At 48.3% G+C, this 26,067-nt stretch overlaps 1 protein-coding gene across 2 annotated transcripts in view; it reads right to left on the bottom strand.

The window, feature by feature from the left end:
• The window catches only part of EIF3M (eukaryotic translation initiation factor 3 subunit M), a 165,447-nt gene that overhangs the window by 34,363 nt on the left and 105,017 nt on the right, over nucleotides 1-26,067 (bottom strand). Inside the window, exons 6-8 of one of the 2 annotated variants that reach the window (XM_078680850.1) lie at nucleotides 18,445-18,468; nucleotides 18,277-18,360; nucleotides 9,278-9,377 (exon numbers count right to left, since the gene is read on the bottom strand). In XM_078680850.1, coding sequence (XP_078536976.1) covers nucleotides 9,278-9,377; nucleotides 18,277-18,360; nucleotides 18,445-18,468 — 208 coding nt within the window. The remainder of the gene's footprint in view (nucleotides 1-9,277; nucleotides 9,378-18,276; nucleotides 18,361-18,444; nucleotides 18,469-26,067) is intronic. The other variant, XM_078680851.1, reaches the window with a different exon arrangement.

Here is a 26,067-nt window from a genome sequence, read left to right as displayed (position 1 = left end):
TATCCCTCTCTTACATGTACCTCTCTCTCCCTCTCACCCCTTCCTCGCGGGTCTCTTTCCCTCTCTCACCACTACCTCAGTCTCTCATCCTCCCTCTCCCACTTCACATTCTCTCCTTCCTGCTACCACTCCATGCCTCCTCCTTCCTTCACCTTTATCCTCTCAGCGCTTCTTCTATCCTATTTCCCTTGGAGCTACCACCCCCTTTCCCCACATTCCTCTCTCTTCACCCTCTCTCTTTCTGTGCTCATTTTCCTTTGTCCCTCTTCCCTTTCTCCTCCGCCACAGCCCTCTTGCCTCTCTCTGTCGCTCTCCCTCCCTCTCTCCCTCTCGGTCTCTCGCTCTCTTTCTTCCTCTCTCTGTGCACCCTGCGTCCTTCCCTTCCCCTCGCTAACTTCGGACTTCACTGCTCCTTGACAGCAGCCTCCTAGCTTTGAACACAGTCTGGGGTCAAGGGAAAGAGGTTTGGCAGTCTGGGGTAAAGTTCTGTAAGTCTTCAATATTTTATTCTTTCTAGAAATGGTAAAGGCTAAAAGAAAGGCAGGAGGGAGCGCACGCTCTTCCGACACAGGTACCTGTTTTAGGCTTCTGCTCCAGAGACCAGATTACCAGGCATCACAACATTAAGGGGTAATTGGCTAACAATGTAAAACATGCATTGGCATAGCCAACAGGTCTCGCTTTTGGTACCTTATAAGTATTTATTTATGCAGCACAATATCCTTGGTGCAACAACATCAACTGTTGCATGGCTAAACACTTATAAGGTTCCAAAGTCGAGACCTCTTGGCTATGCCAATGCTTGTTGTTAAAATTTGCAAATCATGCAGCAGATGGTGGAAAATATGGCAAATCCATAATATTGTGAAAAACACTGCAGCAGCAGAATCGCATAATTTCAGTGACTCCGATTACAGTTAATGTCAATCAGATATGAGCACCAGAACTAAGTAGCGTGCCTGCTGCAACCTGTCTATACCCTGACCTATATGAATGAAGTTTGCAAATCTTGAAATATTCCTAGAATTATAATAAGCACACTTGAGTGAATTTAGCTTACGATCTATCCCTAAATGTTTGTTTTATGTGAAATAGCTTTTTTAATGTCCAATTATTTGCCTATTGCAAATGGCTGTGAGAAATTGGGTTATTTGTTGACTGGGGTGTGAGCCCTGGTCAAACAACAGCCACAATCCGTTGCAGGGTGAACCACAAAAAGTCACTAAATTAACCTGGGCTTAACCCTGGGTAGATTGGCACAGAAAGAAGCCTGGCTTAAGAGGAAATGTGTAAAGTATTTAAACAGTATACAAAGAGTCGTGCAGCACGTTGCATTGCTTCAAAGGAACAGCAGTCCTTATAGCTGAACATAGAGTACTTTATATGCAATTAATATTAATAAGGCTTTTAATCACGAAGTCACCAGTCAAGTACCAGCAAAAACACGCCACGCTCATGGCACTTGTGCACTAGATGCCAGACAATACGAAAAGAAGTTCTCCAATGCTAGAAGGGAGGATCTGATGATGAAGAATGCCACCCTATGTGGTTGAGGGTCTAGCTTCATGAACCACTTCTATGAAATAAAGAGAACAAAAACGCAAAACAATGAAGCTTTCAGGAAAAGCTACACGTACACCACTAGTGTAATTTAGTAATGTGTACTGCAATTCTCGTGTTCCCTGTCAACGAGGACTGTTACACCACTCATCCTTCCAACACTTCCCCAGAATACAATTATTCCTAGCATGTATGCATGTGTTTTCTGTATGGAGGAGGCAAGGTTTAACTAACACATCTACAGGGTAAAAAACATAAGGGGGAGCACGGGGTGAAAAAAGAAGTTTCTATATTTTGGTTGACATAGGAAATTTTGCTCACATATACAGCTGAATGGATTTACACCAAACTTGTCCTAAATGCACCTCAGAAACAATGTCAACAATTCATTTGTCACATCATGAATTTAACTGTAGACAAAATCACATTTCTTAAGCTCTAAAAACCATTACCTTTGACTCTTAATCCTTGGTTCTCTGGCATACTTCAGACCGAAAGAAACTGCTTCACAAACTGGAAGGTCAGTAAAAATTGTCTATGCTAAAGACTACTAGGAAAAAATCCCAAAACAATCGCAATGCCAAAGTTTACTATCCTCAAACTAAGATCCAAAACTCTTATCAACTAAAAGGATTTCAAATTGTGAAACTAAACTAATATCCCAAAGTAGAGCTTCCTCTCCGTCATTCCAGAAGTAGTTGTCAAGAATTTCAAGACTGTTTCAGCCCCAAAGACTCACCACAAACGACATCAGAAGTCACAAAGACAACCCTCCTTTTCTAACCAATGAGCACTAGTCTAAATTCTCTTCAATATCAAGCTTCTGAAACCCAATTTCTACCATGATGACCTAATTATGCCTTCCATAAATGAAAAGAATTTCCAATATTTTCAAGTATTTCCCAGACTCACTGAAAACTGATAAAATGTTCCGTTTATTAACTTGTCAACTAAAGACCAACCATCAACCTTGCTGTCTTGGTTAAAGTTCTGAGAACTGTGTATCATAGACAAAAAAAAATTGAACGCCACTCTATGAATCTGGATTCCACAATAGCTGCAGCACTGAAAATGCCATTGTAAAAATTCTTGACAATGTTTATTCTTTTCTTGAGAAAGGCAAAGCCTGCATTGTGGACTTGGGGATCTCAATGCAGCTATTAAAACCTTAGACAGATTGGACAGTTTATTATCTGATAGAGACATCTCGCCGCAGATTCAATACCTTTGAATTCTCCCTAGGCGCCAGACTGGATCTGGAAAAAATTTCCAGCAGTATTACCTCTGCACATCGGTAGCGTGTCAAGCGAAAACGTAGCGACAGCCAGATGTGACGTCGATGGAGTCCACATATGACCCTGGCTGATATCCGTTTCTTCTTTTCTGTGATTCAACGCAGATCGGATAAGCAGTTGCTCAGGCTGCTTTTTGGCCTACTTCGACGTTTTTGTTGAACTTAAAACAACTTCTCATGTCTCCGAGGATCAAGCCTTGTGGGTGCCATGGATAATAAATGTCTGCAACGGACCCCTCCACTGTTTGTGTTTGGTGATGGGGAGCACCATGACTCCGTGGAGTGCAACTCCTGTTGAGAACTTCGCCCAAAGGCGCAGAGGGAACGTCAAATGAAGATACTAGCGGCGCGAATGTTGCAGTCTTTAAAGACTTCCCACCAATCTCGGTCCCCTTTATGCTCCACAGACCACCCGCAGGCCAGATCCAGGAGCTGTTCCCGTGGACATCACTCTCCATTGATGTCCTGGGGTAAGTCAAGACGCAAGCTGTTCAAGTCGGGCAACTTCCGGTTTCGCCACATGAAGCTTGGCCCGATCTTCAGCTGAAGAGTCGGTGCACAAGTCTATCCAGTGTCTCCCAACCAACCCTGGAGCAGAGTCGACTGACCCAAATGCAGGAATATTACAATTCTCTTCACACCATCTTTGGGTTTTCACCTCCCCCTGGAGCTCCCTCTGGCCCCATGAAGATGAACAAAGCTGCGACCGTGCCCACTCGGAGAGTTCGCCCTCTGCTTCAGTTCGGCTTTTGGATTCCAAATCAGTTTTGACGCTGGTGCACAGGCCTTCGTGGTTACCTACTTTGGTGCTTGAGTCTGGTCAACTGACTCAGAAGACGGTGGCATTGACACCGCTCGACGCCCCAGCACTTTTCCTCTCCAATGCAGAGACGTCACCTCTTCGGCACCGGTGGAGCCGCCCATCTTCAATACCTACCTCGGCTCTCTATAGCCCCCCTTCCTGTTCTTCCTTCTGAATAAAATTATGGAGGTGATGGAGAGGATTTGGAGTTTCATCACCCTATCTCTGAAACAGCCCAAACTTCTATAGAGATTAGCTGGTTGAAGAGTTGGGTGAAGCTAGTGGTAATGGAGCCTTCTGCAGCCTCGGCCTCCTGTCCCCTCCAGGTCTGGCGACAGAGAGGAGTTCCTCTCTAGCTGATATACTCAGACGAGTTTCTATCATTTTGGATATGAAACTTCCTATTGTGGATCCAGTATGACACCTGGGAAATTCAAAGATCGGGGAATCTGCAGCTAGATCCGGTCTCTACCTGATAAGGCGTTACCAAAAGGTAAGTAAATTACTCATTCAAGTCATGAAGAATTGCATATCATGGAATAGGACAGAACTTATCGGTTTCAAATCATTCTTTTTGTTTGTTTACCTATGTGTGCCAGGAGGAAAATCGAAGCCGCGGGCGCCCCCACGACCAACGTTGGCAAAACTCCAGAACTTTAGAGACCGGGACATTTTACTACAAACTGCCTGTTCACTTCCACCCCACCCCACCTCCACCCCCACCCCCAGTCAAGTATGAAAAGAGTGAAATTACCTTCTCCCTGGACTTTATGTTAAATGTACAAAGACAATTACCTTCCTTCCTGGGTATCAAGAAACAACTCAGAGAAAAGGGCCTTCAGTATTCAATGCTGTTTCCCGCTAAACTCTGAATCGAGGCAGACAGAAGAAACTGGTTCTTCGACACTCCAGAGGCGGCAGCAGATTGGCTGGAGGGATGGAAACCAGCAAAAGACCACAACGCCTGAAGAGGAAGGGAGCCAGGCCTGGCAAGGCAGTCTGCCTTGTCTGAGTGACCGGTGCGACCGACTGTTGAAGAATAAACAACGGAATAACACAGTCGCCCTGAGGTCGAATGGATACGGTGCCGCCACCGGACATTACCGTCAAGAATACGATAAGGGACTAAAATAATAATCTTAAATTACCAACTGATTAGTATGTAAAATGAGCATAGTGTGTAGGCATCGGGATGTGAATCCACCCCCTCATACTCTACATTTAGTAAATTTTTGGGGCGACAGGCACTCTTCATAGTTGGTGTTATGGGCAGTTCTACACCCAGAGTACAGGGGAGCAGGGAGGGGGATTGTTGGGTTTGGTATGTTTTACATTATATGTTAGTTGACATTGCAACATCATTCAACGCAGGTAGCGGGTGGGGCGCGGAAAACATTGCTCACAAACATGGATTCCCGCTGGAGAAAAGTATTAAACTCTTGTCCTGGAATGTTAACGGCATGGGGGATAAGCTCAAGAGACGTATAGTTCTACAGTTTATTAAAAGGCAGTCCCTAGAGGTAGTCCTGCCCCAGGGGACACGCTTAATTGTCAGCACTTATAAAGCTCCGGCCAGGTGGGGATATCATTTGGTAACACACTCAGGTTTCACTAAGGGTTACAGGGGAGCGGGCATTACGGTCCTTCCCTATGTCGATTAAACACACTTGGACAGATACAAAGGGCAGATATGCCGCTGTGTCAGGGAAATGGGAGGGGAGCAAAACTCACTATAGTGGCTGTATATGTTCCCCCAGGACTACAAGTGTCGACATTTAAAGACCTGGGTAATATGTTAACATTCCCTGAGGGGGCGGCTATTAGTAGGAGGCGACTTCAATTTCGTTGTGTCTGGACGACTCGACCGTCATCCTCCCCGGGTCAAAGGCCCCTCACAAAGGTGGCTTCCCAATTTCCTAGAAGGACTTGCTGACGTGTGGCACGTGCATCGCCCCAGGGAGACTCAATTCACATTTCACTAGGGGGCACACAATAGTCTATATCAAATCTACTATTTTCTCACCCCTGTGGCCCAAAAGGGAACCCTGGCACAGGGCATCTTGGATCATTCACCGATTTGGGCCCGGGTGCCAATAGGAGAAAAGCAAGAGGGAAGAAAAGCACCAATCAACCCCTGGCAGCTCCGCATCGCAGCGGTGAAGGAAAAAATTTCAAAAGTGATAGATCAATACTTCATTCTCTTGGATCAGTAGCATCTGCCCAAACACTCTGGGAAGCTTTCAAAACAATTGTGAGCGGACAGGCGATTTCTCAGAGAGCAGGGGCACACAAAGAGAAGATTAAAGAGCTAGTCAGACTAGAGGAGGTGATTCTGCAGTTAGAGGGGGAAACCACGGAAACCGGAGAGGATCAGCGGTGGTACACATTAAACCTTAAGAGGGAAGATTACAGGAACACTGCTATTGACATGGCCAAAACATTAAGCAGGGATAAATCAGGCAGACTATACGAGCTGAGTGATAAAGCCGGGAAGCTATTGGCCTGGCTAGACAAACTAGAATGTGCCAACCGTCTTGTCATGGAACTAGTAGCAGGAACGGGGGGAAGTGATTGTAGACACACAGGAGATAGCGGACGAGTTCGCTAACCACTATCGTACAATATATGAACCTATACCTCCCCTCAGGAAGAAGACTCGAAGGCACTACTTTCAGACATGACACTTCCGACACTATCAACAGAAGAAGATAAATTACTAGAAAGTGACATCACAAACAATGGAGTCGCGCAGTCTGTAAGGGGCCTACAATCGGGAAAGGCTATGGGCCCAAATGGTCTCCAAATCGAACTGTACAAACTGAAGCCCATTAGAATCACCCCCTATCTTAAAGACATGTTTGAGGAGAGCTGTGAAGTGGGTAGGCTCCCTCAGGACCAGAGAATGGCCACACTGATAGTCATACACAAAGAAGGCAAGCCCAAAAATAAATGTTCCCTTTTCTTCCAAGAGAGGCCAAAGAGACGGTGTCGCGGGCCCTCATCCTTTCTAGGCTCGATTATGCGAATGCATTGTTCAGTGGCTTACCATCTTACCTGATTCAACGGCTACAGGTGATTCAAAATGCGGTCGCTAGACTCCTGTTTAATCTGCCCAGGAGGGTTAGCGTTCGTCCCCACCTACGTAGCCTCCATTGGTTCCCTGTAGCTCAGCGAATCATGTTTAAGGCTTTGGTTCTTGCTTTCCGAGCTATCCATCAGCTCGGACTCCTGTACCTGAGAGGAGGTTTCTCCTTCTATGTCCCTAATCGCTGCCTCCGATCTGCCAATCAGTGCAAGATGGTGATGCCCAGATTTAAGTTTGCCAGGCCAGTCTATCTCTGTGAGGGCTGCCAGAGCCTGGAATGCGCTTCCGCTCCACCTCCGTGCAGCCCAGTCTATCACCTGTTTTAAGAAAGGGTTAAAAACTCATCTGTTTAATGCGGCCATTTAACTGCTCTTCCTTTTCCTCTAGCTGTCCTTTCTCTTTCTTTGCCCTGCAATTTTGCCACATTTTTTCTCCCCCGCGCCAGGATACTAGCTAGTAATAGAGCGCGTTATAAAACCCTTTAAAACTAAAACTAAACTAAACTATACACCTATCTCATTGCTAAACGTTGAAGCCAAAATATTAGTAAAATTGTTGGCCACTCGTTTCATTCAAGTTATCACCAAACTGGTCCACTCTGATCAGTAAGGGTTTATGCCCTCCAGAAACACAACACTTAATTAGCAGAGACTGCACGGGGTAATGGGGCGCATAGACACAATAAGATTAGATGCAGTGGTGGTGTCCTTGGATTCCACGTTGGCCTTCGATACCATAGAGTGGCCCTACCTCTTTGCAGTCCTGGGAAGGCTGGGCTTTGGCCCTAATTTCACCAGTTCGATTAAGCTCCTATACTTGGAGCCTCAAGCACAGATAGTCGTAAACAATAAGAAAAATAATAATATATATATTATTTTTTTAATCTGCAGTTATCACCCTTAGGAGAGGGACCATGCAGGGTTGCCCTCTGTCCCCGCTGCTTTTTGCATTGACTCTGGAGCCCCGTGCGGCATGGATCCGTAGGGACCCTATCGTACGAGGTTTGAGATGGTCAGAGGACTGGGAGGACCGCATTTCCCTTTACGCGGACGATATTTTATCATAACTGGCTTTGCCCAGAGTCTCCCTGCACAGGGTTCTAAATATATTTACAAACTTTCGGCAAGTACTCAGGATACACTATTAATTGGAACAAATCACTGATCTATGTATTGAATGGAAGACTCCCTCCCCTACCTAGGGGATGGCCAGTGGAAGAAGCCAAATGCAGCTTCAAATGCCTAGGTATGTACATAACAACCGATCCCAAAGTTAGTTATGAGCGTAATCTCCAACCCCAGCAGCAACTATTAAAAGGAGACGTGGAGAACACAAGGTCCCTTTTCACATCATTGCTGGACAGAGCCCCACTATTTAAAATGATGTAATTGCCACGCCTTTTATATGTTTTACAAAACTCCCCTAATCCGGTTTCGGCGACATACTTTAAAGCCATAGAAAGTGCGCAGAGAGAATTACTCACTGTATATATCAGCAGCTGGATGACCCAGGCTACAGAGTGGACAGGTGAATCCTACCGGGTGGGAACTACATTGGGGCAATCTACTCCAAACCCACAAAATTTCAACTTACTGGACCCACAGGATACTCCGTCTAGGTGTGGCACACTGCCACTAAGGGTCTGGGCTGGGCCAAAAACATCACGCAGGCCAGCCCATTGTGAGACTCTGAACAATTGGGCACGCTAAGAAGGACGAAGGGTTTTGATAGATGGGACATTATTGGGATATCCCAGGTGGAGAACCTGTGGAGAAGGGGTCGGTGTGGTTGAGTGGGCAGATTTCTACATATAATATGGGAATGTGCACACATCAAAGGGTACTGGAGGGGGGTACACCTTAGCATAGAGGAGGGTCTGGGGTCAAGGCTGCAACTTGAAATTAAAAGATGCCTGTCGAATATTTGAGAACCCACAGACCTGAACAGTAAAGAAAAAACATGGGTAACATTGGGCCTGATGGTCACCAAACAAAATATTGCCAGAATGTGGGTGGCAACAATAGCACCAACGGTGGGCGCCTGGAAGAAAGACATGGACTGTTGCATAATGAGGGAAAAGACTGTATATGAGGCCAGGGGATGTCCACGAACGTGGTCACAGGTATAGGGCAAATGGAATATGTACTGGGGGAAATATTTGTGTTCCACCCTCTCTCCCTCCCCCTCCCACCTCACCTGTTGTATAGAGATCGTAGTGCTTAAGTATCAACCACTACTTTGTATAATCAAAATTATCAACAAATGTATAATGTATATAAAAAGTCAATCATTGTGTTAACACTGTCCTTAATAAAAAGGGTTATTGAAAAAAGCCTCTCATATAGTAGGTGACAAGGGAGACGAAAAAAACTATTTCAATTACACATTATTCAAACTGCAGGCCTTTATATAGACACTTTCAAATGGAGAACATTTTCAGTCAACCTCTTCCCTCACATTCCTAAATCACTGAAAATTCCACAACAGGGTGTTTATGCTGAGAATGTTTTGATAAAAACGGCAAATAACTACTTACATCATGAATAAGTTCTCCTTCCAAGAACTTAACAGGTTTTAAGGAAAGAAGGTGGTCAAGAAGAAAGCATTTTGGATCCTTTAACGCTCGCACAATACATCTTAAAAAGGAAGAAAAACAGATTGGTAAAATGCTTAATCAGAAACCGATTTAAAAAGTGTCATCATTCTTTTTTGATTGGAAAATGCAGACAGGAAAATGATTTGAGGAATGAAAATCAGCAACATTTTTTTTGAAGGCACATGACATGCTGCCTTCTGTTCGGGGCAAACATCAGAGCTTCAACCAAATGTTATTCATTAAACCATTCTCCAAGGCTGGATGTTCCAAGACAGTAAAAACAGATTTGGGTTCACAATGAATTTGTACATCCAAATTAGATAGTTTACTCTCTAGAAACAGAGCTGGTGTTACACATTACCAACTTTTGATAACAATGAAAACTTATGGCAAAGATGGAACTGTCTTTAAATAAGTTAAAACGTTAAAGCTAGGCCAACATGTATACTTGACCCCCATCTTCCAGATTTCATTATTTGCAGATTCCCCACATTCATTTTAGTGGATTTTACTTACCTTTACATAAGACCAAAGAATGCCACAAAAGCCATTAAAAACATTGAATCTAGTCACCGAAAATTCATTTTCCTAACTTGTTCGTCCATTGTTTTCATGGTCCAAACACCATGAACAGACTAACAAGTAAAGGGGCAAGCATGGCCTTAAACTCAGAATTGATGTTATAGCTTGCAAAGAGCAACCTGGCCAAACCGAGCTCCGAAACTGACATTCCCAAAGCAAGGCTTACTGAGGAGAAGGGGAGAAGCTCCCACAACTGTTCAATGGATATTCTACGTGGACGTGCCAATGTAATATCAGAGGTGGTTTAAGCCATGGTCGAGATACAAACACCCTTGGGAAGGAGTAACTTCTGATGTTGAAGCAAATAGATGTTGATCACACTGTATTTTTGTGAATGCTGTATTTCATTTACAAGTGACAGAAACGCTCATAGTTAAGTGTGAACATGAGAACAGGAATGGTTTGTGTGTTCTAGCAAGTAGAAATCAATGCAATCCACATGATATGTGAGCTCCCCGCCTTTGTGGTCTCCCTCAATGTCTTGCTTTTGTCTGACGACTAACGTTCTGATTAGTCTCTTACCTACTCTTAACCTCTTTGATGTGGATCTCAAACACAGAGCCAGCCCTCTCTTGCTCTCAGCTCTGTAACTTATCGCACCTCATCATTTATGTGCTGCTGATGACCGACACACACAGAGTTGTGACTTTCTTCTCCCGTTTCTTAAATACCTAGATGCCTTCCAGTCCACAAGTTTTGGTCCTCATTCTGCAGTCCTGTCAGGACTTTCAAAAAAAGCTGGAAACTGGCAGGAAGGGTGGTAGCCTGAGGCAGTGGAATTACAGCTTCCAGAGTAATACCTCCACTACATGCTAATCGTCGTTGAAAACTACTGGCAATTGCTTTCCCCCATCCAACGTAAGGAACTTATTCTCCATTTCATAAGCAGAGCTATTAATTAATACAATGGCTACCATGAACCATTGAAATCAAGATCAGCATCCATTTTCAAACAAAGTACATGCAATAAAGCACTGAAACACCATTTCCATTCCGAGAGGGTACTTGTGAAGTGGGTATGCTTTCATTAATGTTTTCTACTTGAGTATATTTTGGAATCTTTTTTCACGCACAGAAATATTTATGCTTCCAAACGAGCAGAAACGGCATGTAACATTAATAAATGTATCAGTAGGTGGTTTATTATTGGGAAAGGAAAATGATTACAGTAGTTTTTAGTTGCTGTTCATATACAGCATCATCCAAAACTATAACAACAGTAGACTGGTTATAAAAGTTATAATGCAATGGTCTCGGCATTATTAAAGGTAGAGCTATTGGCATTGCTCATGATTTTTTTTGTATTTTTTTTTTTTATCGTAAATAAATGGCAGTGTCATTTACATTGCCAATAGCTTAATCGTTAAATAAATGGCATTGTCATTTACAATGCCAATAGCTTAATCGCTCGCAAATGCATGACTTATTGCATTTACGCCCACACAGAGCCGCCCACACAGAGCCACACACACAAAGCCACCCACACACACACACACACACACAGAGCCACCCACACAGTCATTCATATAGAGCCACCTACACAGAGCCACTATCTCACATACAGCCACCCACACATAGAGCCACCGACAAAAAAAGCTTTCCACACAGAGCTACACACATACACAGAGCGCCACACACACACACACACACACACACACACAGAGAGCGCCACACACACAGAGAGCGCCACACACACAGAGAGCGCCACACAGGCAGAGCGCCACACAGGCAGAGCGTCACACACACACACAAGCAGAGCGCCACACACACACACAAGCAGAGCGCCACACACACACACAGGCAGAGCGCCACACACACAGGCAGAGCGCCACACACACAGGCAGAGCGCCACACACACAGGCAGAGCGCCACACACACAGGCAGAGCGCCACACACACAGGCAGAGCGCCACACACACACAGGCAGAGCGCCACACACACACAGGCAGAGCGCCACACACACACAGGCAGAGCGCCACACACACACAGGCAGAGCGCCACACACACACAGGCAGAGCGCCACACACACACAGGCAGAGCGCCACACACACACAGGCAGAGCGCCACACACACACAGGCAGAGCGCCACACACACACAGGCAGAGCGCCACACACACAGGCAGAGCGCCACACACACACACAGGCAGAGCGCCACACACACACAGGCAGAGCGCCACACACACAGGCAGAGCGCCACACACACAGGCAGAGCGCCACACACACAGGCAGAGCGCCACACACACACACACAGGCAGAGCGCCACACACACACACAGGCAGAGCGCCACACACACACACAGGCAGAGCGCCACACACACACACACAGGCAGAGCGCCACACACACACACAGGCAGAGCGCCACACACACACAGGCAGAGCGCCACACACACACACAGGCAGAGCGCCACACACACACACAGGCAGAGCGCCACACACACACAGGCAGAGCGCCACACACACACAGGCAGAGCGCCACACACACACAGGCAGAGCGCCACACACACACAGGCAGAGCGCCACACACACACAGGCAGAGCGCCACACACACACAGGCAGAGCGCCACACACACACAGGCAGAGCGCCACACACACACAGGCAGAGCGCCACACACACACAGGCAGAGCGCCACACACACAGAGCGCCACACACACACACACACACACACACACAGAGCGCCAGACACACACACACACACACACAGAGCGCCACACACACACACACACACAGAGCGCCACACACACACACAGAGCGCCACACACAGAGCGCCACACACACACACAGAGCGCCACACACACACACACAGAGCGCCACACACACACACACAGAGCGCCACACACACAGAGCGCCACACACACACACAGCGCCCCACACACACACAGCGCCCCACACACACACAGCGCCCCACACACACACAGCGCCCCACACACACACAGCGCCCCACACACACACACACAGCGCCACACACACACACACACACACAGCGCCCCACACACACACACAGGCAGAGCGCCACACACACACAGACAGAGCGCCACACACACACACAGACAGAGCGCCACACACACACACAGACAGAGCGCCACACACACACACAGACAGAGCGCCACACACACACACACACAGACAGAGCGCCACACACACACACACAGACAGAGCGCCACACACACACACACACAGACAGAGCGCCACACACACACAGACAGAGCGCCACACACACACAGACAGAGCGCCACACACACACACACAGACAGAGAGCGCCACACAGACAGAGCGCCACACACACACACAGAGTGCCACACACACACACACACAGAGCGCCACACACACACACACAGAGCGCCACACACACAGACAGAGCGCCACACACACACACAGACAGAGCGCCACCCACACACAGAGCGCCACACACACAGACAGAGCGCCACACACACAGACAGAGCGCCACACACACAGACAGAGCGCCACACACACAGACAGAGCGCCACCCACACAGACAGAGCGCCACCCACACAGACAGAGCGCCACCCACACAGACAGAGCGCCACACACACAGACAGAGCGCCACACACACAGACAGAGCGCCACACACACAGACAGAGCGCCACACACACAGACAGAGCGCCACACACACAGACAGAGCGCCACACACACACACACACACACAGACAGAGCGCCACACACACACACACACAGACAGAGCGCCACACACACACACAGACAGAGCGCCACACACACACAGACAGAGCGCCACACACACAGACAGAGCGCCACACACACACAGACAGAGCGCCACACACACAGACAGAGCGCCACACACACAGACAGAGCGCCACACACAGACAGAGCGCCACACACAGACAGAGCCACACACAGACACACATCTTCTCACCTGCACAAAGGAAAGGACAACATGCACACAGGCTTCGATCAAACACCTTCCAGATTAACTGCCCAGACTGCAGCAGCACGCACAGCTTCAGACCCAGCACGCACAGCTTCAGACCCAGCACTTACCCACCAAATACACTTCCGCCACAGAAGCAGCACTGGCTGGTGAGACTAGCCAGCCACCAGGGCAAAACCAGACAGAGCAGATGTTCTGAAGTGGCCGCTACCCACAAGACAAGGAAGCCACCAATTTCCAGGACATGGGTCACCAAGACTAACTATTAGTCAGTCAAAGCTCTAGCCTGTATAAGGGGCAATCCAAAAACCACTTGTAACCCAACCGTGTCCTCTCACAGCCCACACAGACCTCACAGCTCTCACAGCCCACACAGCTCACACAGCCCACACAGCCCTCACAGCCCTCACAGCCCTCACAGCCCTCACAGCCCACACAGCCCACACAGCCCACACAGCCCACACAGCCCACACAGCCCTCACAGCCCACACAGCCCACACAGCTCTCAGTCAAAGCTCTAGCCTGTATAAGGGGCAATCCAAAAACCACTTGTAACCCAACCGTGTCCTCTCACAGCCCACACAGACCTCACAGCTCTCACAGCCCACACAGCTCACACAGCCCACACAGCCCTCACAGCCCTCACAGCCCTCACAGCCCTCACAGCCCACACAGCCCACACAGCCCACACAGCCCACACAGCCCACACAGCCCACACAGCCCTCACAGCCCACACAGCTCTCACAGCCCACACAGCTCTCACAGCCCACACAGCTCTCACAGCCCACACAGCTCTCACAGCCCACACAGCTCTCACAGCCCACACAGCTCTCACAGCCCTCACAGCCCACACAGCTCTCACAGCCCACACAGCTCTCACAGCCCACACAGCTCTCACAGCCCACACAGCTCTCACAGCCCACACAGCTCTCACAGCCCACAGCCCACACAGCTCTCACAGCCCACACAGCCCTCACAGCCCTCACAGCCCTCACAGCCCACACAGCCCTCACAGCCCACACAGCTCACACAGCTCTCACAGCTCTCACAGCTCTCACAGCTCTCACAGCCCACACAGCCCACACAGCTCTCACAGCCCACACAGCTCTCACAGCCCACGCAGCTCTCACAGCCCACGCAGCTCTCACAGCCCACGCAGCTCTCACAGCCCACGCAGCTCTCACAGCCCACGCAGCTCTCACAGCCCACGCAGCTCTCACAGCCCACGCAGCTCTCACAGCCCACGCAGCTCTCACAGCCCACGCAGCTCTCACAGCCCACGCAGCTCTCACAGCCCACGCAGCTCTCACAGCCCACGCAGCTCTCACAGCCCACACAGCTCTCGCAGCTCACAGCCCACACAGCCCTCACAGCCCTCACAGCCCTCACAGCCCACACAGCTCACAGCCCTCACAGCCCACACAGCTCACAGCCCTCACAGCCCTCACAGCTCTCACAGCCCTCACAGCCCTCACAGCCCTCACAGCTTACACAGCCCTCACAGCCCTCACAGCTTACACAGCCCACACAGCTCTCACAGCTCACACAGCCCACACAGCTCTCACAGCTCTCACAGCCCACACAGCTCTCACAGCCCACACAGCTCTCACAGCCCACACAGCTCTCACAGCCCTCACAGCCCACAAAGCTCTCACAGCTCACACAGCTCTCACAGCCCACACAGCTCTCACAGCCCACACAGCTCTCACAGCCCACACAGCTCTCACAGCCCACACAGCTCTCACAGCCCACACAGCTCTCACAGCCCACACAACAGGGGGCAGGAATGTAAGCACACCGGAACAGGGGGCAGCAAGCACAACGAGGGAACATGGGGCAGGAATGCAAGCACACCGGAACAGGGGGCAGGAATGCAAGCACACCGGAACAGGGGGCAGGAATGCAAGCACACCGGAACAGGGGGCAGGAATGCAAGCACACCGGAACAGCAACTAGCACGCTGAGCTGTCATACTAGGATATAAACAAGTGGCATGCAACGAGCAGATGTGGTCTGTAACAAGCCAATCAACTCCACTCTTCGACCAATGAAAGCTGCTTTGAGAAAGCTCGAGGGTGTAAACGGAGCGAGCTTCTTGAAAACATACACTAAGGGGGCTACGCTGCAACCCTGGATAATGCCCCGCCCTGGACAAATAACTTCTAGTAACAACCACTCCACACCCACTTCCACCCACAGCTCTCCACCCCTTCACCGACCTGCGCTTCTCCACAGGTAGCAGTGCCTCTTCCGTTCTGCCCTCCATGCCTGGACTCGGTTCAGCCTCCACCGCTTCCTGTTGCAGCCTCTTCACCCGTCCCCGAGGGAACCAAAGCGATTTGTCTGGGCTCATGCTGCACTACCGACGGGTGTCAAGCCTGGGGGGACCAGTATATCTATCTTTTTTCTTGCTGTGTCCTGCGCGTGAACAGCAGCATAACTCGATACTGCTGCATACGCTTTATTCTTGCATTATCATGGTCTGCCACCGGAGCTGCCGGCCACTTATCACTTGTTGTCGCGGGAGCAGAGAGCCTCCTCTGCTGTTTGCCTGGAGCTGGGGGCCGTGTCTCGCGCCTCTGATCCCCCTCAGCCTTGGCATTCCAGGCGGGGATCGTGGTAGCTGGATGGGTGCCTGCATGGCAACTTGCTTCCTGCGACTTACCTCTGTGCGGACCTGGTGCAAAGGGGATGGGGCTAGTTTATCTGGGACCCGCGGGAAAGGGAACCCCTAACATCATCCTAAATTGCTCTGTGAGAGTGCGAGCACAAAGCCACACTGGGGGCGAGGCACCCTCCTCCACCCTCCCGCCCGGTTCCTCACGGGCAAACCGGGATCCCCAGCAGGTGGGCCAGAGTCAGGACCGCAGGGGAATGAGGGAAAGAACATGCCCCCGCTTGAAACCGACCCCACAGAATTGCAAGACCAGGGGGCACAGCGGTGTGCTGGATAGAGTAACTGGCCGCGGTGGGCACCGGAGTCTCTGAAGGGAAGGAGCCAAGCTCAAGCGCCTCCCGGCAACATGCCTGCACGGGCTGAGGCACTGGCGCTGGCCCCGCCACAGTAATAGCGCTACAGAGGGACACTCTGACAGAATCAAGAGGGAGCCCCTATCGCTTGCTGCTCCCCTACCCCAAACAACATGCCAGTGCGGGCCTTTGGCCTGGTATCAGCGAAGCTGGCATGGTGGTGCAACGGAGGTGGGAGCCACGCGGCTCCCTGCCCCCACCCCCTCCTCTCCAGGTCCACTGGTGGGCTGAGGCCCCCTGGTGGCCTCCATTAGCACTGCAGACGCCACCCCCTTGCAGGACAACGTCGGGCGAAGATCGAGATGCGAGCCAGCCGCCCGCAAACCCCCACCCCCTCCTCTCCAGGTCCACTGGTGGGCTGAGGCCCCCTGGTGGCCTCCATTAGCACTGCAGACGCCACCCCCTTGCAGGACAACGTCGGGCGAAGATCGAGATGCGAGCCAGCCGCCCGCAAACCACCCCAGCAGCAACCACAGAATGGGGGGGGGGGGGAACGGGCTCGAGGAGGACGACAGGACACACGGCCTGCACAACACCAGCCTCAGCGGCCCGCGCTAAGCGTGCCGCCCGGCCCAGCTGTAACCCCCAGAAGGGGGGGAAGCGGGCACGAGTGGAGCTGGGGGAGAAGGGTGGCTGAGGAGGGAAACTGCGCAGGCTGGGAGAAAGAAAGGAGAGCCGGGGTGGGTAGAGTGGGGAAGCCTCACTTAAAGGTGTAGCAGACGGGAGGTCAGCAACCATGCCGGTGGGGGGGGGGGGAGCAGGACGAAGGAGCAATCAGGGGGCAGAAGGCAAGTAAACAAGCACAATTAGAAGGCATAAGGCAAGAAAAAAAACGGCAGGACACTGACCTCATGTCCTCTCCTGGTTTACCGAACAGAAAAATGGTGCCGCAAAGCTCCGAAAATTTTCGTATTCGGGGGGCGTGTTTTGCGTTCTGAGTGACAGATGACGTCACCGGCTAAAGAACAGCAAAATACACTGCCCCGAATCCGAAAGAGACGGGGCTAAATTGGAGTGACGGCCCTCTCCTCCAATGGATGGCCTCCGTTTAGGAAGCCAGCCAATGGAGGAGAGAGGCCTGTTAAAGCACACTACTAAGAGACATAAGATCTCCTACCGGAAGCTGGCAAGCCAGCATTTCTGGTCCTCGACCTAAAAACGGAAGTGCCCCATACATTTTTAATGGTAAGTAGTTAGCCTCATCTTTTCAGATCTACAAAGGTATCAGAGACAAGGAGTCAGGGAAGATGGAAATAGCCTAGCCTAGTGAAATGTTCTTAATGCTACTGGCAACTACTGTAGTAACAATGTAGGACAATTATTTGTATTTAAACATCACAACGAATCCAATTCTTATTTGAAGATAACATATTTAGTTTCATACTATCATGAGCAGGAATGTTAGCAAATTCTAATTGCTGTACCTGTGTGCATCAACACGCGCCTGCGAAGCATTGTCTTCTGTGTAACTTCCTAAAAGTTCAACCATCACCTTAGCTGCTGCATCACTAAAATGAAAAACATAACAGAGTATGAGCCACAAACGTACACGAACACCACACTGTAATGGTAATGTTGAAATGAAATTGTACCTGAGAGTATTTGGATGATCCAAGCTAACAGAGAAGGGTAAATGAGTTAAATGGTAAATTAGTCAGATGAAGAAATAAATGTTTTATTTTTGACCGCACAATGCATTTTTATCACCATTTTTAGAGCTTGAGAAATAACTTTAGTTCATGATTATATTTGCTGAGAATACATTGAAAACCTATTTATGCCATATGCTGTGAACATGTAGATCCGACAAGCTATGATTTAAAATGAAAATGATACATATATAATAAAAAAGTATATTGGCGAAACAATCAATAACACTATTGGACTGCTGATAGCATTCAGAAGCAGATCTGAGCTATCTGTGCCCTCTCTCCCACCCCAAAGGCGTCAGTCTACTTTCATGAATAAGCCTTTCCTCGCCGCAGAGTGGTGCAGCTAGGTGGTCTAAGGGGCAAATAAGGAATCAAAATTAACAAGCATTGAAAATGCAATCGGTCTTGCCTTTTATGAAGTTAAAGCCATTTGCTTTGCTATACAATACCATTAACAAAATCAAATGGCTTTAACTTAATCAAAGGCGAGACGTATTGCATTTTTAATGCTTGTTCTAGTGGCTTGAAAGCAGTGACCCAGTAGGCATTCCTCTAGGCTACGGCTGGTTTCCTACATGAGGAAGGTACCGTGAGATGTAATGCCTAACCAAGGGGTGCCGGGGTGCTCAGCCGTCCACCTTGTGGCCTACTTACTTCCCCTTCTGCCAGGCTCTACAAGCAAGCGTGCTTAATGTCATCCTGACATCGCAGGTGGGGACGGTTGAATCACCATTTATTCTAATTGAAAAGCAGACCATCTGTGGGAGGTGGACTTCCAGATTCCAACTGTGGTTGCTACTATTAAATGAAAAAGAACATGTTTGTCTCTCTTTTCATGTGGGAGGCCTGCAGTTCATCTCCCTGCCCTCCCTCCACTGTAACTTGCAAACCACATTTTCCACAGCGGAGCGTGCACAGGGCGCCAAAGCCTTCAAATTAAAGCCTGAATCAAGCCACAAATAACAATAGCAATAGGTGGCAATTGAACGAACCAGAAATGCACTGACAGCTCCCATTCAACAATTAAAATACAACAAGCATGCGCTCAGAGTAAGGGACAGGGGTACGGAGTGGTAGTGCAAGGAGACGGGGTGCCGGCAAGGGAAACCGTGGTTGAAGCGGGAGGCCGGAGTAGAAAAGAGCTGCACCCCAACGGCACCTGGAACAAGACACCTCCGACGTGGCATCATTTCGCGGGCGCAGCTCCCGCGCCAATTCCAAACGTTCCCAGTCTTCTGTTTACCTTTCCTCTCGATAAAGTAGTGGAGTCGAGTATTACATCCGCAGAGCAGGGACCTGCCTGCACCCCATCGACCCGTTATACCGACTGAAACTCAAACCTCGACAAACGCAGCAAGGCGCAAGAAAAATAAAGTCGACCAGGAAGCCCGCGCTCACAATGCGAGGGACTGGATGCTTTACTGGTGGCGAGAAAAAAAAGTCCCCAGAGTGTCACGCCACCAGTAAAGCATCCAATCCCAGCGTGCACATCAATTGTCTCTTCTGTATCTCCACATGCACGTTTTGGAATCCATATATATTCCAAAAGGCCCTCGTCATGGTGGTTGGACAAAGATTCATGATCTTAAGTCTAGGTTTACAAGTGAAACACCATTTAACTGTGTGCCGATTTCAAACTGGGCATAGTGGCTGTATAGTAGCTTATCTAGGTTTCATTGTCAAAGATGCATTGGTTAATACTTCATCTAATGTCATCTTCAAAACGTGGGTATGTCAAATGCATACTGAGAAAGTCATATCCTTAATTCAACTAACATGACTAACAAAACAAGTGTGTTACTGAATGTATTTTAGCAAGTCACGAAAATCAGATAAGCATGTCTGTACTACAAAATTACACTTGTGGATTAAATGGCTATGGAAACCTTGGGCGAACTGGGCATTCCAAGGACAAGGTACGCTGTAGTGAAGAGGCAGACCGAGAAAACTCTGACAACAAACAAGAATTGCCAATATGTTTTAGCCATGTTGTACAGCAACGTGGCTGCTGTTCAGCATGGCTAAAAGTTAGTGGGGTGAGGGAGAGTGGATTTGAGTGTCGTAAGTGATGTATAGAGGAGTAATGTTGAGTAGTGCGTCAGAGTGGAGTATAGTGTCGTGGAGTGGCATAGAGCATTGGAGTGTTGTGGAGTAGAGTTGTGTGGAGCAGAATAGATTGTTGTAGAGTGGAGTGGCAAAGAGTGGAGTAGTAGAGAAGAGTGGAAAGGAAGAGTGGATTACAGTGTTGTAGCGCAGAGTGGTGTGGCGTGGTGTGGCGTGGCGTAGAGTGGAGGAGTGGAGTAATGTGTCTTAGAACAGAGTGGGGTAAAGTGGCATAGATTGACATAGTGGGAGTTGTGTAGAATGTCAGAGTGGAGTAGTATTGTGAAGTGGCAAATTGGGGAGCAGAGTTTAATGGAGTAGAGTGTCAGAGTGGAGTAGAGTACAGTGGCCTAGAGTGGAGTGACAAAGTACATTGGTTCAGAGTAGATTGGTGTAGAGTGCTGTGTCATAGGGTTCACTGGTTTTGAGTAAAGAGGTGTAAAGTCCAGTGGCGCCAACTGCAGTGCAATGGCATGTAAAGATGTGGCCTAACAGCTAGGGCGGTCGAACTCGAAGCGGGGGAACCGGGTTTGAGTCTCGGCAGGGGCGCTTAACATCCTCTTATTATGGGCCAATCACTTAATCTTGCTGTGCCTAACAAAAAAACAAATGAATGTGTAAAGTTCTCTGATACCTACGGGTCTAATTTGCACTATATAAAACTCCTCCCCCTAAAAAAGGTGTAGAGTGCAGTAGAGTGGCATTGAGTTGTTTACAGCTGAATGGTGCAGAGTAGAGTGGCAAAGAGTGCATTGGCGTAGGGTGGCATAGAGTACAGTGGTACAAAGTAGAATAGAGCGGCTTAGAGTTCAGTGCCGTAGAGCAAAATAGTGTAGAGTAGCACAGTGTGCAGTGGTATCGAGTTCAGAGCAGAGTACAGTCTAGAACAGAGTGTCGTAGAGTGAAGTGGTGCAGAGTAGAGTATGGGGCAGAGTACAACAGAGTGGCGTAGAGGGTAATGGTGTAGAGTGCCATAGCTTACAGTGGAATAGTGTTGCAGAATAGAGAATAGTGGTGTAGATTACAGTGGGGAAGAGTAGCTGGGGTAGAGTACAGTGGAGTAGAGTGCATTGGTTTTCAGCAAAGTGTTGCTGAGTGCAGGGGTCTGGTGTGGAGTCGTGCAAAGCGATGCAGAGAGGAGTGTTGCAGAGCGGAGTGGTGGTGCAGAGTAGAGGAGTGGTGGTGTAGAGGAGTGGTGGTGCAGAGTAGAGGAGTGGTGCAGAGCAGAGGAGTGGTGCAGAGTGCAGTGGTGTAAGGCACAGTGGCAGAGTAGAGTGGCAAAGTGTAGGGGTGAGGAGTATATTGGCTTAGAGTGCAATGGTGCAGTGGCGTAGAATGCATTGGTTTTGAGTAACGTGATGTAGGAGGGCAGAGGTTTGGAGTGCAGCAGCATAAAACAAAGTGGCGTTGAGAGGTGCATGGTGAACTGCAATGGTGTGGAGTGGCGCAGAGTGGAATGACACAAAGTGGCGCAGAATGCCCTGGCGTACAGTAGATTGTTTCAGAGTAGCATGCAGTGTTGTAGAGTGCAGTGTCGTAAAGAGTAGCGTTGCGGAGTAGATAAGTGGATTGGAGTGGCGTGGAGAGGTGTAGCGTGCAGTGGCACAGAGTGATGTAGAATAGAGCGGCGCAGAGTAGAGCGGTGTGGCGCAGAGTGGTGCGGCGCAGTGGCGCAAAGTAGAGTGGCGCAAAGTAGAGCGGCGCAAAGTAGAGCGGCGCAAAGTAGAGCGGCGCAAAGTAGAGCGGCACAAAGTAGAGCGGCGCAAAGTAGAGCGGCGCAGAGTCGATTGTTTCAGAATACCATGCAGTGTAGAGAGCGCTGGCATACATTAGATTGTTGCAGAGTAGCATGCAATGTAGTAGAGCGCAGTGTCGAGAAGAGCAGTGTTGCTGTGTAGATTCGAGTGGCATGGAGTAGTGTAGCGTGCAGTGGCATAGAGTGATGTAGAATAGAGTGGCGCAAAGTGTAGGGGATTAGAGTGCACTGGCACAGAGTGGAGCGGCGCATAGTAGAGCGGCGCAGAGCAGAGAGGTGCAGGGCAGAGAGGCACAGGGTGGAGAGGCACAGGGTGGAGAGGCGCAGAGGGGAGTGGTTCACAGCAGAGTCCAGTGCAGAGTGGATTAGAATGACGTAGAGAGGAATGGTGCAGACTAGAGTGCACTGGCACAGAGTGGAATGGTGCAGACTAGAGTGCACTGGCATAGAATTGAATGGTGCAGACTAGAGTGGGGCGGCGCAGGGTGGGGCGGCGCAGGGTGGGGCGGCTCAGAGTGGGGCGGCGCAGAGTGGGGCGGCGCAGAGTGGGGCGGCGCAGAGTGGGGCAGCGCAGAGTGGGGCAGCGCAGAGTGGGGCAGCGCAGAGTGGGGCAGCGCAGAGTGGGGCAGCGCAGAGTGGGGCAGCGCAGAGTGGGGCAGCGCAGAGTGGGGCAGCGCAGAGTGGGGCAGCGCAGAGTGGGGCAGCGCAGAGTGGGGCAGCGCAGAGTGGGGCAGCACCGAACAGTGCAGCAGTATGGGGTACAGTGCGTTAGAACAGAGTAGAGCGGTGCAGAGTGTAGAGGCGTAGAGTGAAGGGGTGGGCAGTGCAGTGACAAAACGGAGAGTTATGGAGTGGTGCATAGTGGACTGTAGTGGTGTGAAGTAGAGTGGGGTGGGGTAAAGTGAAGTATTCATGGTTTGGTAACGTAGTACCATTCCAGATAACACATCTTCAGTTAAAATGACCCTTATATATGAATAGATATAACGTTTTGCTAATACAAGTATACAGCGCACAAACGAGAACGTTTGGAAATGTCATCACCTAGTGTATTGACTTGTTTTGATCGTATTAGAATATATTTATTTCCACACTTCAGATTAACCAAAAAATGTGCTTCATTTGCACTTTTCCAATTTTGATATATTCTGAATTATCGGCACAGTTAATTTACAGACATTTAAATGTTATTGTGTGATAGAAAAAAAATAACATTGTACAGCCTTTGTTACGCACACCCTCTGTAGTGTGCATGACTATCAAATAAATCCTCTCACTTTTAATACAGAGAAAGAAAAGTAAACACCAAGCTCCCTGGAAGATAGAGCTTGACATTTGACCTTCGTCTTTGAATGCACAGCAAATGTGATAAGATGAGTGCAAGATGTAAAGACTCTTGACAGAAATCATGCACTGGTGGAAGAATACAGTAAATAGGGTTTGAGCAACGAAAGGGAAGACTCAAGACGGACATTCTAAAACAATTTCAGCCAGCAAATAAAAAGCAAGCAGTTGAGAACCACAAAGCCAATGGTAACCAATGGGAAAAATGTATTCCCAGGAAAGCTTTCCAAATGTCCTCAAGATGTTGTTAGCAAACCAGATAGCACAGCTTGCATTTTAGGCTGCAACCTAAAAAGATGATCTGATGAGTAAAAGGGTTCCATACGTAACCTCACTTTACAAGGCATTATAGTAGCATTTAACATAATAAAAAAAGTGTCTGCAGTAATATTCCTTAGAAGTTAATATATGCCTACAATTGCAGAAAACTGTATGTAACCTTTTGTGCACAGGATTTCCGTGGAGGGTAAAACTAAAAGTTGTGGACACAGGAAAGAAATAATGAGTATATAATACTAAAAGTATGAGTAGAGCGGTGTTTTGCTTCTGGTTAGATTTACCAAAGTTAAGCGGGAAATATTCCTCCTTTGTGGGAAGTCCTAACGCTACTGTGAGGTTCCCACGATACACAAGATAGTACCCACTGATGCAGAAGAGTTAACAAGGTCGGGAGGTGAAAGGCCGTGCTTCATGTTTTCATTTCTTCACAGGGTTAAAGGAGAAATTCTTTCCTTTCCAAATGTTACAAGATCTGTTTTACTGTCATTTGGTCATATCTAGTGCACCTAAAATGAGGTGGCATCTTAGGTTAATTAAAAACAACTGAAAACTCATGGAAATAAGATTAGATAACTCTTAAAACGTACAATCCGACCATCCAGATTCAAACTTTAAATAAAAATAACGTCAGGGCAGCCAAGTCTGATGCGAGGTTTTTTAACATTACAGATACTCAAGAAGGAATTGCATACAAAAAAACTATATAAATGCCTTATATTTTTAGGAAACGGATAAACCTTAATATCGTAATAACCAAGACAGTGTACCCTATTAATTTTTGGCACGGCTACAATTTATCCCTTAAAAAGCATTGCTTATTTTTTGGTCTAGATTAAAACACTCCAGATAAGAAATTCAAATCTAGTTATTTCTTTTCCATATTTAGAAAAATAAATATACACACAAATATACTCGTGGGTGGAGCCAATGCCCACACTATGTACGTTTTAAAGAATTGGTGTCAACAGGTCAATCAGACAGCTGGGCTTTCTAGTCAGGCCTAAATTATACAACCCAACCCAAATGGGGGAGGGGTCATATTCTTCTTGGATGCCCTGCTCTAAAGCAGGAGAAACTACCACATTTGCTTTCATTTCACTTGACATTTGTGACTCAACATATCCCCAAATGTATACGAAACCAGATAAGAGTACAAGACTAATGTATATCCAGTAAACCTCTCAAACGGATAGGCAATGGTTTATGCGGACATTAGTTAGAAATATCAATTTTTCAACATTGGAACTAAATTAATGAATCAATACGTAAGCAATCCTGTGGACGATCAGAAACAATTTCCTTTATTTCCACTCAAACCTTAGTCTAGTAGTGGCAGAACAGTTGATAAATAGGTTTTAAAAGAAAAATGCTTGAAATGTTGCAATCAAAGACCAAGGTGATGGGTTCAAACAAGCATACAGCTCCAGCTCAGAGAGTTTTGAAAATTACGGTAAGCTCTTTGCTTCAATGATCCAGGAAAATTGCTGCACTTATAAAAAAGATTTGAGGCCTGTTTATGGGGCCTACTGTGCTCTGTGAATCCCAATATTTAAAAAAAATACGAAAAAAAAACATGGTGGTGCCCCAGCCCCTTCTAGGGGAAGCAACAAAAACATTTTTTTTAAAAAGGGGAGAGGGGGGCGAGTGGGTGGGGGGCAGGGGGGAATCCCCATGCCGGGTCTGGTAGCTCAGTGGACTGCATGCATCCACTGCAGGAGCCTGTGTTCCACTTAGCCTTTCATCCATCTGATGTCGATAAAATGAGTACCATTGAGTTGGGTAACAATAAACATCTGTCAGGGTTGAACGTGCGCTTTACACATACTCATGTTATGTTATGAAACAGTGAACGTGAAATTAACAGTTACTTCGTTCACTTCATGGGAGGGGGCGAGTGGTACCACTCCCTGAGCCTCAGAAGTGAGCTTATGATCACCATCCCCAGGAATGAAGCTTTTTTGAAGGGGGGGGAGGGGTGAGACTGTCCAAAAAAAAAAAAAAAAATCACACACATTCGTCCCTTTAAGTTTTGGTGATGCGGGGAATGGGGGCTGAGAAAAAGTGGGTGGGTTAACCAAAAT

The sequence above is a fragment of the Lissotriton helveticus genome, chromosome 3_1, assembly GCF_964261635.1.
Source record: "Lissotriton helveticus chromosome 3_1, aLisHel1.1, whole genome shotgun sequence".
In the NCBI taxonomy this organism is placed as follows: domain Eukaryota; kingdom Metazoa; phylum Chordata; class Amphibia; order Caudata; family Salamandridae; genus Lissotriton; species Lissotriton helveticus.
Note: the sequence above shows the minus strand (reverse complement) of the source record. Positions and strands in the feature narration are given on the sequence as shown.